The sequence below is a fragment of the Haplochromis burtoni genome, unplaced genomic scaffold (genome assembly GCF_018398535.1).
Source record: "Haplochromis burtoni strain Fernald_Lab_line unplaced genomic scaffold, NCSU_Asbu1 Contig_96, whole genome shotgun sequence".
Lineage (NCBI taxonomy): Eukaryota > Metazoa > Chordata > Actinopteri > Cichliformes > Cichlidae > Haplochromis > Haplochromis burtoni.
In genome coordinates this window covers 82,557-98,855 of record NW_024582457.1, presented here as the reverse complement: position 1 = coordinate 98,855, position 16,299 = coordinate 82,557, and the positions used below count along the sequence as shown (strand labels likewise).

The 16,299-nt window shown below is 42.8% G+C and overlaps 1 protein-coding gene across 5 annotated transcripts; it reads left to right on the top strand.

Moving 5' to 3' along the window:
- Positions 1-78: 78 nt before the first annotated feature.
- Positions 79-15,990, top strand: ikzf1 (IKAROS family zinc finger 1 (Ikaros)). Of its 5 annotated transcripts, none has more exons than XM_005927033.3 (8): positions 79-384; positions 4,821-4,874; positions 5,048-5,161; positions 10,846-11,115; positions 12,608-12,775; positions 14,114-14,239; positions 14,671-14,802; positions 15,231-15,990. In XM_005927033.3, exons 1-8 carry the CDS (start codon positions 96-98, stop codon positions 15,920-15,922), a joined length of 1,845 nt encoding a protein of 614 aa, XP_005927095.2. In that variant the 5' UTR covers positions 79-95; the 3' UTR covers positions 15,923-15,990. The 5 variants fall into 5 exon arrangements, with proteins under 5 accessions (XP_005927095.2, XP_005927096.2, XP_014190571.2 ...); XM_014335085.2 differs by having other exon boundaries at positions 81-384; positions 14,668-14,802; XM_005927034.3 differs by lacking the exon at positions 14,671-14,802.
- The last annotated feature ends 309 nt before the right edge of the window (positions 15,991-16,299 follow it).

Below are 16,299 nucleotides of genomic sequence, written 5' to 3'. Positions count from 1 at the left end.
CACCTCCCCCAACCCCAATCAGCTTCTTCGGTGTGAATGAAATAAATAAACAATGAATGGTCCACTCTCCTCGCTCGCCTCATCCCATCTCATGCATGGCTGCCAGTGATGGTCTACTGGGTGTCAGCTTTTATTGGCACGGCACAAAGCAAGTGCCAGGGGTTCGGTGGCCCGACTCCCCACTGCAGACTGTGGATAAAAGCAAGCAAAATGCCTCAGCCGAGCTGAGAGACATAGTCATGTTGGGCTGGAACGAGGAAGTGCAGTGGAGAGGGGAGGGACTCAGGGCGCAGCTCCATGGGGCCGCCGCGGCGCTGCGACCTTCTGCACATGGAGCCGGGGAGAGTTGGAAGAACTTCATACTGCAAACTCAAGGAATAGCAGGTAAAGTGACTTCAACCGCACATTTCAGCTCGGCTCTCACCTCAAAGGCTAGGCCAACACCTCTAAAGTGATTTCGATGGCAGTGAAATGGTTTAGGAGACATTTGCGCCTGACTGGAAAAGACTCTCCTTATAGTTTCGGTGCAGGTGCGCCTCAGCATCAAGGTCCCGTTTGATGCGCGTAATTTTCTTCTGCCACAGAGTTTATAACGGATTGAATAACAAGACTATATTTCAGTAATATATCGGGGAAAATATATTGTTTTTAAAGCGTTGTCTGTGTCTGTAAGCTACGAGCAGTAATTTAAGGGAAGTAGAGGGAAATGTTCCCCATTTTCCTTGCGTCTTTTTTTCTCTCTCTCTCTTTTGGGAAATATGGATAAATTATTTTCCAATTAATTCGACTTCTATAAAAATCCGAATCACATTTTCTTTAAGAATTCATACAGATCGGCTCGGGGCTCGTTATCATTTTAACTCGTTTAACTGTTTTTCCCTCTTCGGCTACGGCACCTGTTGCAACAGATGTGCGCACTCTGTAAACTTTAGGGCCCTGTTTTAAAAGTGCCTCAAGTTTATTAAGATATTTAAAAGAAACTTTTATTTTTTCAGGAAATAATTTTCTTTAAATTGTTGAAAGCGCAAAATTGACCGGGGCCTAAACTAATGCGAACATGTTTTTGCTTAAACAGGAAATCAGTACGCACCGACTAAACGCGCTCTCCCGAGCGGCTCGAGTTTACACACAAATCAGTCGCTCTGAGCATTTCTCGTTCCGTTAATCTTTGTGTCGGCCTGTTCAGAATCGAACCGCAGTCTCGGTTAGCCGGTAAGGCGTCTGTGTGAAGAGAAGAAAACAGGCAGGACTGCTGAAACTTTTCACGCTGCTGACGCTCAAAGGTGAAAAAGTTGCTCATCAACGCCCAGGCAGAAAACTGAAAGATTCACCGCCGAAGAGATGGGGGGGGAAATGATCGGGGTTTTTTTCTTTTTAAACGCGATAAAAAAAACAAAAACCAGAAGTCCAAGAAAGCTGAGTTTCCTCAAATATATATATTTAACCCTTCTCTAAATTATTATTTATTAACTATAATTAACTGTGTGTTTAAAAGTGGCGTTTGTGGGACGTAAAATAAGTTGGCATTAATTACATTTTTTTAAAACTTGGAAAGCATCTTTCTCTGATGTGTCCTATTTTTTTTTTATTAACACATTTCAAGTTTACGGTCAAGCAGAAAAAATTATATTTCTCCGCAAATGTAAAGCAGTTATCTACTTTAACAATAAATGTAAGATAATAAATAAACTACGCGAAAAGTCAAATAAAATAGCAGAACACTCATTTTTGATTTCTGAACTTGTAAACGGAGCTCAGTACCTGCGCACATAGGGCTTTTTTCATAGCTCAGTTGGAAAGAGAAGTGCTGAAAGTGCTGCAAATCTGTCTGCGGATACATCATCTTTCTTGTCAGTAGAAACAGAAGTAGGAGGGGGTGTGAAAGGGGGAGGGGGGTGGAGGGGTTAGAGGAAGACAGACAGTTATTAAAATGATTGTACTGTCTGAATAGCAGAGTAGTGAAGTGTGTCAGATGCAAATGAAGGAAACTTCTTCTTCAGCGCACCTTTGCTCTCCCACCACCACCACCACCACCACCCTCCTCCAATGATAGACTCCCAGAACACATCTGCTAACACTATCTGCCCACTTCCACCCATACATTTCATGAATTACTGATGAGCATCTCTGCGTGCACACACGAACAGAGGTGTCCGCGTGCCACGTTGCTTGGCAGTGTGGGATCATCTCTTTTCCTCGTTATTGATAAGAAGGCGCCCACGGCGGTGTTACTTATTGCAAAACTCACAGGACGGATCGTTATTATTTGAGATGTTTTTCGATAATTGTCACTCAGACTGTTCAGTTAAAAGTGGAAAGTCTGAGTGTATGAGTAGGAAATCACTCAAAGTGGGGCTCCTGATGTGAGGTGAAGTGTGATGAAGCTGCATTCACATAGCCGTGTCACAGCACTGCTGTTTATCTGCAGATATAGTTTAATCTATTTAAAATATTTAATTGCTGCCAAAACCTATAAGTATAAACTTGTTTTAAAAATACTGGGCCTTCAGTCATATTTATGATGTTTAATCAGTAGAAAGTTCCAAGTGAAACTCTCAAGAAGTGTCACTTTAAAAAAAAAATCCTTCATATTTTCAGTTTGTTTTAACTGTGCATTAATCTAAACACACACAGACACGCCACTGTGTCAGCTTTCTCCAGGGTATCCAGACTTTGCTGGTGTGGTCCTCAGTATCTGTTAACGGTTTCGTGTGTTTCTCATCTCCACCCTGCTCCCTGGTGTAGCTTTGCACCTCGCTACCCCCACCCCCAGCGACACACCGCCACAACCATCCACCAAACACACACACACACGCACGCACGCACACGCACGTGCAAACACACAGGAGGAGGACCGAAAATTCTGTCAACCCACAAGCCTCTTCCTGCCTCTCCTCAGTTGACGTACTCCGACCAAAACTGTTCCAGTCCCCCCTTTGCGCTCTGTGTTAGAAGTCTTTTCTCTGACTCCTATTTCACCGCCTGAAAGATTCCACCTGCCCCCAGTTCGTACACTCATACACTTTGACACTCATACGCCAACGCACACACACACACACACACACACACACACACACACACACACACACACACACACACACACACACACACACACACACACACACACAATAATTTCACTCTGATTTGAGAAGGAGAATCATTAATAAGTCTGGATAGTTAGATGGAAATGTTTTAGTCGTGCTCCGGCTTTTATCAAAAAGTTCTACTTTCAGTCTGAGTCTTAACTTGATGATCACCAAATGCCAAAAGTATGTTAAAGTCGAAGCACTAAAAGTGAAAACAGAGCTGTCGGTAAACACAAGGAAAAAGTGCCATGAGTGTTCTGAACAAAAAAAAAAAGAATTTCCTGAATATTCTACATGCACTTTACTTTCCACATGCCTACGCAAGTGGGTTGTGGCTGAATGTAGGAACTCTCTCTCCTTTTTCTAAACTTCTGTCAAAGCCCCCCCGCCAACACATCCGTGTTTCCCCTCTCACCATCTGCCCAGAAAAAAAGGGCACATGAGAATACACCTCCCTCTGCCCCCGACCTGCAAACTCCAGATGCTGAGGAACGGCGCTGCCGAGTCGTCGCTCGGCGCAGTAACACGCAACACCACCGTGTTATGCTGAACAAATCATCTGCACCAGTGACCTATGCCCCCCCCCCACGCCACCCTTTCTCCCTCCTCTCGCACTTGCATCCTGAGTGTCTTGCAGGCCTTTGAGCTCCTGACTTGACTCCGCAGAATCTTGTGCGTTGCGACAGAGCGGCCCCGTTGCTTCCCACTATTTGTTCCAAATGTGTGGAGCCATCTGTCAGTAAAACAGGAAGGGCTAGGTTCCCCTTCTCCCCTGGGTTTGTTTCGCTATTTTCGGGAGCTTCACTTCTCCCTGTGTGGCTGCTTGGACTGGGCAGCGGCCCCACCAAGGGCTTCTTGAAGTGGCGGAGCTTGGGCTGAGGCTGTCGGGCCCATCTGCTGCAGGCTTGAGGGCCATCCATTATTAATGGGGCCACGAGCATTGGTGACTCCTCAGATATGCAGCCCTGGCCGGAGGAGCGCTTCTGGACTCGATTGCCTCTTCTTGCTAAAAAAAAAGGTGGGGGGGAGTGTAAAAATAAATAAATAAAGAGAAGTTCTCGGTCCTTCTGCCTGCTTTTCTGTCTCTTTTCTTTTTCTGCACCTTCCTCTGACTTTTTGCCCTTTCACAGACATCTACTTCTCTCCATGCACGTCTCGCAGCCTTTCTCTCATCTCCTTCTTCTTCTCTCTCTTTTCCCTCCCTCTCTTTGTTTCTGATTGTGGCTTGCGTGTGTCTGCACTCAGGCCGCGGGCTCAGCGATGCATGCTCAGTAAATTAGAGAGAACACGAACGCCGATCAGCTGGGCACGGCAAACACCCGCATCCCCGGTGACCTGGGGCCAGTTAATTTTCTGCTTAATTTTGCGGCAGTCAGTTTGCATTTTGGGATGATTATGTGGCAGGAAATTAACAATAAATAACAAATGTGGTCTGAAAGCCTATCCCCGGCAACCCCGCGCTACCGGCAGGGCCCTCATCAGCCGGGTCCCGAGCTGCTCTCCGTGCTCCGTCTTTCTGTCAGACTTGTAATGAAAATGTCTGTAATTCTTTGTAATGTAATGTGAGGGAGAGTGGTGTATCTGCGGCTGTGACAAGAGCGATCTCAGCGAGGTTATGGAGTCACGCCGAGAAGTACACCCTTTTACTCCACTCTAGCTTTTTATAACGTTGTTTCCTGCGCCTGCACTTGATTAAACTTACACACACCTACATCTCTATCTTTCTCCCATTAGAGTACTTGCACCGCATGGAGACAGAGGAGGCCCAGGAAATAGCCCAGATGCCAGGTAAAAACTCGCCTACTGCATGATTGAGCTGTAGAATTCACAAAGTAGATACAATAGGCCCACAAACAGGCTCTTACAGGACGGAGAGGTAATTTTGCTACCCCTGAATGAGTCATGTCGCGGGGGTTGCGTAGTGAGTGATGGGTGTTTGCTGGTGTGTGTCTCTACCCCAGACAGGGACAGTCCCCCTGCCAATGAAGCGTCCGAGGAGGCAGAAGAGCCCATGGCTGTCCCTGAAGACCTGTCAGCCGGCTCCACCCAGCAGCAGAACAACCGAGGGGACAAAGGTAACTCAAGCGCAGCCTGACCGTCACCGCTGCTTCTGTGAATTAAAATGAAAGTAAAAAAATCAGTGTGTGATAGCAAAATTATGTTGATGTATTGAATATATCCCATGAAGCGGCAATCAAAAACAAGCCTAAACGACTGCAGTGCCCTTCCCAGCAGTAGTCAGACGTATCATTCCCAAAGCATCCAAATCAGAGTAAAGCGATAAGTGAAAGTAATGTAAGGATCAAAAGTGTGACATATATGTTAAAAAAAAGCATAAAATTAATCAAATGAACATCCAGTGGGAGATATTTGCTGTTCCAAATCCCTTGGAAAAATTAATTTAAAGCTGCAAAGAGACACATTTAGGTCATTGGCAGGAAAGGTAAAAAAAAATCCCTTTGATCCATGGCACGTCATTAATAAGCTGAATCTTAAGGAATAGCTAATGTGGCCTTGATTTGAGTTTGCAAACAGCAAGCCAGGGAATCTCATGGTGAAAATCAGGATGGAGAATGCAAGGGGGACTCACATCAGTGACATATGTTTATCTCAAGTCTCCTAACATGGGCGGTTTGTGAAACAGGAAATGTTTACTGGTCATTAAAGGCTGATCAGTTTTATATGACAGCAAGATAACCGGACATAGCATTCACCTTTCATAGGACAAACAGCATAGTTGTTTTGTGTGTATTGTGCCTTTTTAATGTCAAAAACATACCTTCACCTATTGAATGAATCACTTGAAATCTTCACATATCACATATAGGAGTTAGAATGCAAAAAAAAAAAGAAGACAAAATGGAATGGCTCAAAATTGACCATCTTATCAGTATTTTTCCACTTACATCCAGATAACGGCAAAGATTAGCAGCGCACAGTCAAAAATAAGATGTGAGAGGAAACTGAAATAGGATGTGTAAGAGTTTCCTAAGAAGAACTTGCCATCAGGCAGTTTCAACACTCCTGGAGATAAAGAGTTCAGGAACGGGGCCAAGCTCGGAGAGCGCATCACCGCACCACATAGGTCGCACACCTGCTTACTCACAAAGGCTCTCTCTTTCCTACTTTTGAGCTGTCAGGTGCTGAACCCGACACAGGCAGGAATCTGTGAGTCTAAACAATCAACACGTGTTCAGCCGAGTAACGGAGGATGTGTGTGGAACCACGTTTTACATCACACATGCACGTCTTAGTCAACCGAAAAAAATGGGAAATGGTCGTCGTGAGCATTATCTAAATGTTTGACTTTCATTGGCAGCCTGTAAAGAAGGGAAAGAAGGTGCAGCTGGGTGTATGACTTTATGTTCTGCGTGCGAGTTTCTTTTCAATCCTTTTGCACGAGTGTGTGTCTATATAAGGGACAGAAAGAAAGAAGGGAAGTGCAAGTATCTGGTACATCTATGCATCACTGCCTCAGTGATAAGAGCCCAAATGAGTTATAATTATCGCCCAGGATCATGTGCTGCTCAGTTCTCTTTAGTGAAAAAAGAGGGGGGACTATATGTGGGACATGGGACCTCAAAGTATCGAAAGCTTAAAACCTCGAAACCCAGGTTATTTCCTGTTGCAAGTGAGTCTTTATAGCCTGGGAACGTCATTGTTGGCGCACATTCGCTGTGGTACAAGCTACACATGTATGACTACACGCACGAGGGAGGTTAATATGTGATGCCTATTTAACCATTTCGTGAAAGAAACGTTTTTACCGCCTTGTGTTTCTTACACCGAACATAAGCCCAGAGACTCGGTTAAAGTCACAAGACTGTAAGATGACCTTCACAACATCCCAGTGAAATGATTTCGCTTTCATTTTCAGTGATTCAGATAGGTCCTCGGCTATGTCAGAGACATGAGACTGAGAAGGAGACTGAGCGGTTTAGTTCCCGAAAGCATGGAGGCGAGTTTAAAAAAAAACCAAAAAACGAAAAAAAACAAAAAACCGTGTGAGGGCAAAAAGCAGGCTGTTTTTGGTGTTCCTGCAAGTTGTGTTCAGTGTGTTGCTGGCGTGGTTTAACACTTGTGGTTCCACTACTTTGCACACAAGGTTATTTTCAGGCAGTGAGAGCAGCACAACTCAGTAACAGGAACCTCCAGTGGCTCCTTGTGTTTCCACGCTGCAGAGCACAGTGCTGTGTTGCTTCCTACCCGCTATGCATCCTTGTCAATGCAGCTAGTTTATTTTTTCTTTTTATGCCTTTCTAAAGCTCTAGCATTTTACTTGTTAATTATTTTTCCAGTCACTGCTCCAGGGCGTGCTGTTTCTTTACCTGTAGTGTGAGGAGTAGATCCGTATCAGGTTATAACCATTTTATTGAAACCTGTTTTGTTTGTCTACTGTGATCTGACACTTGCTTCCCAAAATGAGTAAATCAGGATGTGTGATGTTCATGACAAACACGATGTAAAGCAAAAGCTTTCTTCCTATTCCCAATTTAGTCACAACTTCCCCATATCCATGAGAAGTGGGTGTCAGCCCAGTGTTCATGGTTCCCTTCTGCTCCAGCTAGTTGATAATCTCAAAGCTTCACTGGTGTATTAGATGATAATAGATAAACACATTTTTTTCCACCCGCTCTGTATCAACCATTTCCTGAAATTGTACACCTGCCTCACTGTGAAAAGGCGTTATTCTTGGATCAGTTCTGTATTTTTTGGGGGGGTAGAGAATTCTTTCAAAAGCTAATGTGCACGTAATTTATGTACTTTTTACAATGTCTATCGACATTTAAAAACAGTGTAATTATCCTACGCTGTGGCAGTTGAAGGTTTTGCGGCTAAAACCATAAATTAAATTAGCAGGATTGAAGTGGTATAGCCACTTATGGAGTTTTGCTTTCGAGTTCTGTGATATGCAAATGCAAATTCATAACTCAAAAAAATCCCTACAGCTAAGCTACACTAACACATAGTCATGTAAATGTTTTGTTTCAATGAGAAAAAAAACCCTCAGTGGTTAAAGTGAGAACCTCATAGACGTACACTTTGCAATAAATGAAACGTAAAATCTTCAAAAAAGATGACTATGGCTTCATAGCTTGTGATTTCTGCTTGTATCTGTGAAGACAGTTAGCAACAACATTCCATAAATCGGTGACGAGTTAACTTTACCAGGGGAACTGCTGGATTGCTGCATTTGCATTCATGAAATTCAAACATTTTTCCAGTAGCAGAAGTAGATTATTTTTATTTTTATCTCACTGATTTTTTAAATTTAATTAATTGTATCACATTGTATAACCTAAACATGACTTGCTGAGAGTGTACATAAATTGGAACTGCTACACAGTTAGCTGTCACAGAAAGGTTAGCTTAAAAAGTAACAGAATCATTATTAGGAACGCCATAACCAACAGATAAACCAAAATATGTGGTAGTGGTTAATTGTTCAATTAGTTACCTAAATGTAATAGATAAATTATAGAACTACATAGTGTTATCCAAAAGTAACAGATAAATGATCAAAAGTGCTAGCTAAAATTAAGGGACAAATGATTATAGTTAAAAGTAGCCAGAAGGAGACCTTAAAGCTAATGCTAAATATAATGGTTAACAGTTTGATGGATAAAAACAAGGGAGAAATGTCTTATATAATTTTGATAAAAACCCACAAATAAATGGTTCTAATAGATCAAGTTTGAGCAGGCTAATGGCTAAATGCCTAGCTAATAGCTAGTGGATAGCAGCAACATTAAGCTACTTAAACAAGGACAGTTGTTATTTTAACTGATATAATGTGAAACAGCTGATTCTTGAAAACTCAGAAAGATAGCAACAAGTAACAGATAAATGGTTGACATATTTGACTGAAGCTAATTTAAGTCACTGATCAAACTGAGGGTGAAACAGATTTTATAGTTTTTCTTTAATGTCCGTAAATAGTCGTTAAAATAAGTCGTAAATGTCTGTAAAAACAGAGAGCTCGTAACTTAAACTAAACACAATAACAGAACAATCCCCACTTACATGCCATGCTCAACTGTGGTGCATTGTAAGGACATTTTGAATGCTGTGTAGCCCCTAATTCCTACTTGGTTATGTAACATAAATGATGGCCAGTTTAGCATTCTAACCACACTTTTGTTTTTTATAGACAGCAAAATGGTTTCTTTCCTTTCTTTGCATGTTGGTGTGTCTTTTATCTTATCTCCCCCAGCAAAATACAAGTCTGTCCAATAAACCCAGCAGTTTAACAGATGAGATTACTTCTCATGTGACATAAAATAAATAAATAAATAAACACATTGTTTTCAAAAGTGTGGGTATGGACTGTCAGATTATGAGAAAAGGGATGATCACCAACATCTCGTGATCCTACTCAGTTCTCATGTTTCACTCTTCCCTCTGTGGAAAATATACATTAGGGGATTTATGCCCCCTCAGTGACTCTCGGTGAAAACAACACTCCTGCATTAGAAAAAAAAAAAACTGTTTCAGTTACAGGCTGTTTTACAATTCCTTTCCCATGCTTCCCTTTCTGTCACTTCTCCATAATTCTTGGTATTTCAGTTAGACAGGCCCTCTTTGTGAAGCTTCCCCTTTTCCATGGATTCCTATATTTCATGATTTCCACTTCTTCCTCTTCAGTTGTACAAACAGAGGTAGAGGCATGGGGAAATCAGGCTGTCACTGTGACATGCAAACCACAGGTTGGTAGCTGCGGGACTTACATGATCTGTCAGTTCTCTTAAATATTTCTTAAGTCCATTGGTGGGAAAATGAAGCGGCTGAGAGTTAATCGCACAGGGCACTTCTATTTTCTTTGGAACACTGGACATCAAATACACGCTACAGTGTGTATTGGTTTTTTTAAAGCTTTTCTACAGATAAGATAAGAGCAGGCGCTGATCGCTCGGGTATAATTTTCTTTCGGCACTTTAAAAAGCTAGAAATGTACAAAATGACACGAAGACCTTTACAAATGAATACGAGTGTGAAGAGGCCACATGGCTGTATATCTGTGTTGTTCGCTCGGTTGCTATGATAGATACCGCGCGTGTCCCTAGTTTCGCACTGCTTCCTGTGTCTCTGTTTCCTGTTTATCTTGCTGTCATTTGCTTCACCAAAGTGTGATGGTGTGAGATGATCGGCACGTTTCTTCATCTCCTCACTGACATCCTCAAAGAGTAGACATGCTGTCCACCTGTGTGCCCTTATGAAGAGCTTTGCCTTTTAATGTGAATTCAGAAAAAAAATGTCTGAAATAGGAGGGAAAGTTTCTGAAGGGCTGATGCAGCATCCCTCTTCACAAGAAAACGTGCACTAAAGGAAGTTGCTATTACAAAGCTGTTGGTGCCCTAGTTAGGGCAGTTGCAGTTTCTGTGTTACAGCTTACGGTGCTTATTCCAACAGGAGTAAACACAGAATGTGCAGAGCTCCACTGAAAAAAATATCTCTCTATATATGAATAAATTCAAATAAAGCCAGGTATATTTTGTCACAAATTAAAAAATCAGTAAAGTTCAGTTTAATAGCTGGAAATCCCAGTATGAGTTCAGCATCATGGTTCTTTATACAAAAAGCAAAAAACAAAAAAAGTAGGAATATTAAAACACAGTGTTGGGATAAACATCTCTCTAACTTCTCATGCCACAGTATCAATATCACACTGATAAATTGCCCATCTTTAGTATTTAACATCATGCAAGAAACAAAAATGCTCGTATTCTAAACCGTGGCCCCCCCTTGCCCTCTTTTCCAGCCTGTAACATTAAAGTTGAGGCTCGCAGTGATGAGGAGAATGGGCTGGCCTGTGACATGAACGGTGTGGAGGAGGAGGAGTGCGCGGAAGACTTGCGCGTGATCGATGCCTCCGGGGCCAAGGTGAACGGCTCACAGCCGAGCCCCGAAGCCAAGGCCTTCTCCTCGGCCGGCGGTATCCGGCTGCCCAACGGGAAGCTCAAGTGCGATATCTGTGGGATAGTTTGCATTGGCCCCAATGTGTTGATGGTGCACAAGCGAAGCCACACTGGTAAGCCACGCCGTCTGCAACACTTCTTGCCCTTCCTTTGCACCCATGTTCACTGTTAGTATAGAGGAGATGGATATAGGGGTAGAGAGGTGTGCGCTGTGGCTCCTCCGCCTGTTTAGCCAAACATAAATTCTTTTCAGAAACACAAGCAATGTCACCATGCACACATACACACTCTCTGAGAGTAACTTCTTTTGCAGTCCTCCTCACACTCACTTGTAGCATGCTTGCATCTGGCTGTGTGCGTGCAGAGCCTAATATCGTGCATGAAATAGACTTCAAGATGTAGCATTAGCATTCGTGATTGTTTATCTAACAGTCTCTGAATTGCCACGTGACAAGCAACTGATCAGGTTATTGTGTGATAAAGTAGCAGAGACAAACTTGGTCCAAAGAAAACATACCCTCAGTTGAGAAACAGGATATCTGCAGCAATTAAATGGGATCTCTGCAAAGTGACAATTATCTGGCTATTAAAAGTTTTTCAGAATTCAAAATTGATATTCTATTGTAATGGAGCCAAACCAGTGGTGGGGAACATTTGTGAAAAAGGCACTTAACTGTCAGGCTTTAGAAACTAATGAAACTCAAAATGGAAGAAAGGAACAGTAGACTAATGTAAATGCAAAAGAAAGTACAATAAAAGATATAATGAAGTGCCTCCTATTTAAATAGAAAATATTCTGTGGTGAGTCTTTGCTCCTGAAATGCATTTTTAATGAATTTCCTTTTTTATATATTTTTGCTGCTTCACTGGTGACTCTTATTTTACAGGGGGGGGGGGCTTTGAAAAAAAAAAAGAAAGCCATATTAAAACGTTTTCACAGAATGCCACAACACTCGGAGAGGATGGATATTGGTTTATTCCAGAAGCGCTGATCAGGAAGACTGGCTCTCAACACAAAGTGTTTCCTTCGCTTTATTCAAATGAGGCTGAATTTGCATTGTGATGTGCCGCTCTTATTTTAGAGACGAAGAAGAGGAAAAAATGAGATTTTCAGATCAAATTGACCTAGGCAATGGTGCATTACGGAGCTGGCAGGCTGAGTCTGAAAGGCTCTTGTTCGATCAGAGCGCCAGAAGTCTGTGGGGCAGGGGGAGCATGGAGAGATGGAGTGTCACTCTGCTGTGAAACCCTCCCCACAGGCTGCTGGATCGTTCTCCGCCCCGGAGACGCTGCATCATCCGGCTTGTAGTGCGGCGACCTCCCGCGTTCCCGCAGCTTTTCCATCCGCACAGAAAAGACAAAGACTTTTATCGCTGTCAGTGGAGGGAGGGAACAAACACAGTCAGATTAGTGCACTCAAGGAAAAGCTTAAAAATGAAACAAACTGTCTGATCCGATCCATAAAATCCGAAAATTAGAAGCCAATAAAACATACAAGTTATTCTGTCCCACCCTGGGAATAAACAACATTTATTCTGTCCTTTCTTTCCTTGTGTTTACATCTTTGCAGTAACGTGTGTCTGCTCTGTCTGTTCTCGTCCTCAGGAGAACGTCCATTCCAGTGCACCCAGTGCGGCGCCTCCTTCACCCAGAAGGGCAACCTGCTGCGTCACATCAAGCTCCACTCAGGGGAGAAGCCCTTCAAGTGTCACCTGTGCAGCTACGCCTGTCGCAGGAGGGACGCCCTCACCGGCCACCTACGCACACACTCGGGTGAGCATGCAAAGGTCACCCCCGCTGAAAACTTCTGCACTTTTATGTTGGACGATTTTTACAAAAGGCACAGCAACTTCTGCAGCACATGCAGCATGAGCTCGGGACTATGTAAAGGGAAGTTGACAGGGTGCAGATATGGTGTCACTTTTTTTTTTCAAATGCTTTGCAGAAGTACGTGTTAGTGTAATTTGGGTGTAAACAGAATTCTCCTTCTGAAGGGTTTGTCAGAAAAATGGAGGGATAACAATCACGATTGTGTCATTTTACAACGTAAATGTAACAGCACCTACAAAAAAATAAGTGAGAAAGATTAAAGCATCTGATATATGTTGGTTATTGAGCTGAATTGTAATCATATAAATTCAGCCTTGAGAGCTTTCAAACTGGAGACAACTGGACTTATAATATTAAAGACATAGAATACTGTTATCATAGTAATGTAACTCCTAATATGTAAAAGGAATGTATTTAAATATAAATATATGTTAAAAAATAAAGGCTTATTATTTTCCTTAAAAAACCAAAAACGCTAGCCACTTATTTTTAGCATGCAAAAATAAAAAGTGCATGCATTAAACTAATTTCAGCTGTTTTTATGAGCATTCACAAAACAAGATTGAGTCACACCAGTGTATGAATGGGTGGATGAGGGTCCTTAGGGACTAGTAAAGCGCTATACAAGTACAGGCCATTTACCATTTACAGGCCATTTGAGTTTGTTTTGTTTGTCTGTCCAGGTATGGGCAGAAAAATCCTCCCCTTCCTCTGATTTTTTCATATTTTGGATTTAATTTTCAGCACTTTTTAATTTAGGTTTATGGCTTTTTTTCTCTGTATTTAAAAATATAGCAAAAATCATCAGTATTTGTCAGCATATATTTTCTTAGTGAAAAATAAAAAATGTTGCTCTCCATCATAAGGTTTCAGTTTGCACTGTGTTCACTCTACACTAAGTTGCTACCTGAGTTACCCATAAATACAGAGGACATGAGCTCAGCACTATCTGCAGCAGCAGAGCTTATGGCATCCTAAGACATAAACTTCTACTTGCGAGTTCTTCCACAGGGCCTCCCAGAAATTGTTTTGGTTTTTGTTTGTCATTTACATTTTTGTAGGTGGTGCTCTTTTCTTCCCCCTTTACCACTGGTTGTGCCAGATCCCTAATCAGCCCTTATCTTGTACTTAATCTGTTCAAAATGCATTCGTTACTTCCTTCCAGTGTTCTTTCAAGAAGAAGGAACCAAATGGCCATTTAACTTACTTTAGTGTTAATTATTTATAAAAAAAAGTTTTGCACTGCTCTGCTTTCACTGATGTAATTATTTTTTTTTGCAGTTGGAAAACCCCACAAGTGTGCTTACTGTGGGCGGAGCTATAAGCAGCGCAGCTCTCTAGAAGAGCACAAAGAGAGGTGTCACAACTACCTCCAGTGTATGGGACTGCAAAACACCATCTACACAGGTTGGTGCCTCACGAGGCGTGCGCTTTAACTTTCACCCAGATCTAATGACCTACTTTATCCTAAGCACGGGATGCAGGAAACTGTGCACAGAACAGCAGCCTATCACAGTCACTGTCTTTGTTGCTAAAAAACAAGACAGGCTACATTTCCATTTAAATATAGGCTCGTGTAGGTATCCGAGCTAATTAAGTCAGTTTCTTTGTCTATATAAATTTAGACACTTCATACTTAGTGTTCTGTACAGCTCTACATTAAAACCTGAAAACAGATCATTATGAGCAAATGTTATATTCGTAAACCAAGTGCTTCACGTGTGTCAGAATAGTCCGCTCTGTGCTCTGTGAGAAAACCACCATCAGGCTTGTGCCAGCAGGACAAACTCCAGTTACTTTGACGCTAAAATCTACTTCTCTGTCTTGCTTTCCAGTAGTAAAGGAAGAAAGCAACCAGAATGAGCAGAGGGAAGACTTGAGCCAGACGGGATCTGACAGAGCCTTGGTGCTAGACAGACTAGCTAATAATGTAGCTAAACGTAAGAGCACTATGCCACAGAAGTTTGTGGGTAAGGGCTGAAATCTGCTTCTTTTGTGTCAATACAATTTCGCTGCTTTTTGCTGAAAGAAAAAAAAAGTGTAACTGTGACTGTTTGTGTTCATTGGGGTTGCATTTTTCTCTGCAAGCCTGGTTCTATGCAGTGCAGCCTAATCACAGACTGCACCTTTTATTTGCTTAATCGTCACTGGAAAAGACTACATTGAAATATTACCTTGATTCTGCATAGACATGTTACATTTAAGCGATTCATATCCACACAAAAAGCAAAAAATAATCAAAAGAGGGAGAAAAATAGAACATCAAGAGGTAGACTGAAGTGACTCATTTTAAGACTCAGTGGCTCAGTGTCAAGATGGTGAGATGATAGGATGCAGGTGAAAGTGTGTCAGCGTAGTACGAACCTCACCCTGCCCTTCTGTCTCTCCTTCTCTTCAGGTGACAAACGTCTGTCGGACCTTTCTTATGACGGAGGAGCAAGCGAGCTGATCCAGCCCCACGTCATCGACCAGGCCATCAACAGCGCCATCAGCTACCTAGGCGCCGAGTCGCTCCGGCCTCTGGTCCAGACCTCCTCTTCCGATGTGGGCCTCGGCTCCATCTACCCCCTCCACAAGCCGGCGACGGAGGCCCACGCAGGGACGGGCTTGTCAGCCAAAGACAGTGCGGCCGAGAACCTGCTGCTGCTCTCCAACTCCAAGTCTGCCTCCAGCGAGAAGGACGGCTCGCCCAGCCACAGCGGCCAGGACTCCACGGACACCGAGAGCAACAACGAGGATCGCCCGACCGGAGCAGCCCCCGGCCTCATCTACCTGACCAACCACATCACCCAGGGGGTTAGGAACGGCGTGCTTCCCCTGGTGAAGGAGGAACAACAGAGGCAGTTCGACACCATCCGGGCCATGGAGATGGCCTCCGAGGGCTTCAAAGTAGTGACAGCGGACGGGGAGCAGGTGAGGGCGTACAGGTGCGAACACTGCCGCGTCCTCTTCCTGGACCACGTCATGTACACCATTCACATGGGCTGCCACGGCTTCAGAGACCCCTTCGAGTGCAACCTCTGCGGTCACCGGAGTCAAGATCGATACGAGTTCTCCTCTCACATAACACGAGGAGAGCATCGCTACTGAGCCACATCGACCAGAGAACACACATACACACTTTCACAGGATAGAACAGACACACAGACAGACAGACAGACAGACACACACACACACAGGCAAGCACATGCAATAAATTAATATAAATACATCATGTAAAATACATTGTTAATGTCTGTGTGTTTTTTATAAGGTATGCATGTTTGTTGACACACAAATAAATATACAACTATTAAAAACATTGATCTTCATCTCTGATACCAACTATTTTGTTTTTTTAGGGTTTTTTTTTTTTTTTAAAGAAAACAAAGTAAAGAAGTACTGTTCTTCATTCCTCACAGGAATGAAGAACAGTACTTCATAAATACACATCACCTGTGTATGTAAATATATAAAAAAAGGTCTTA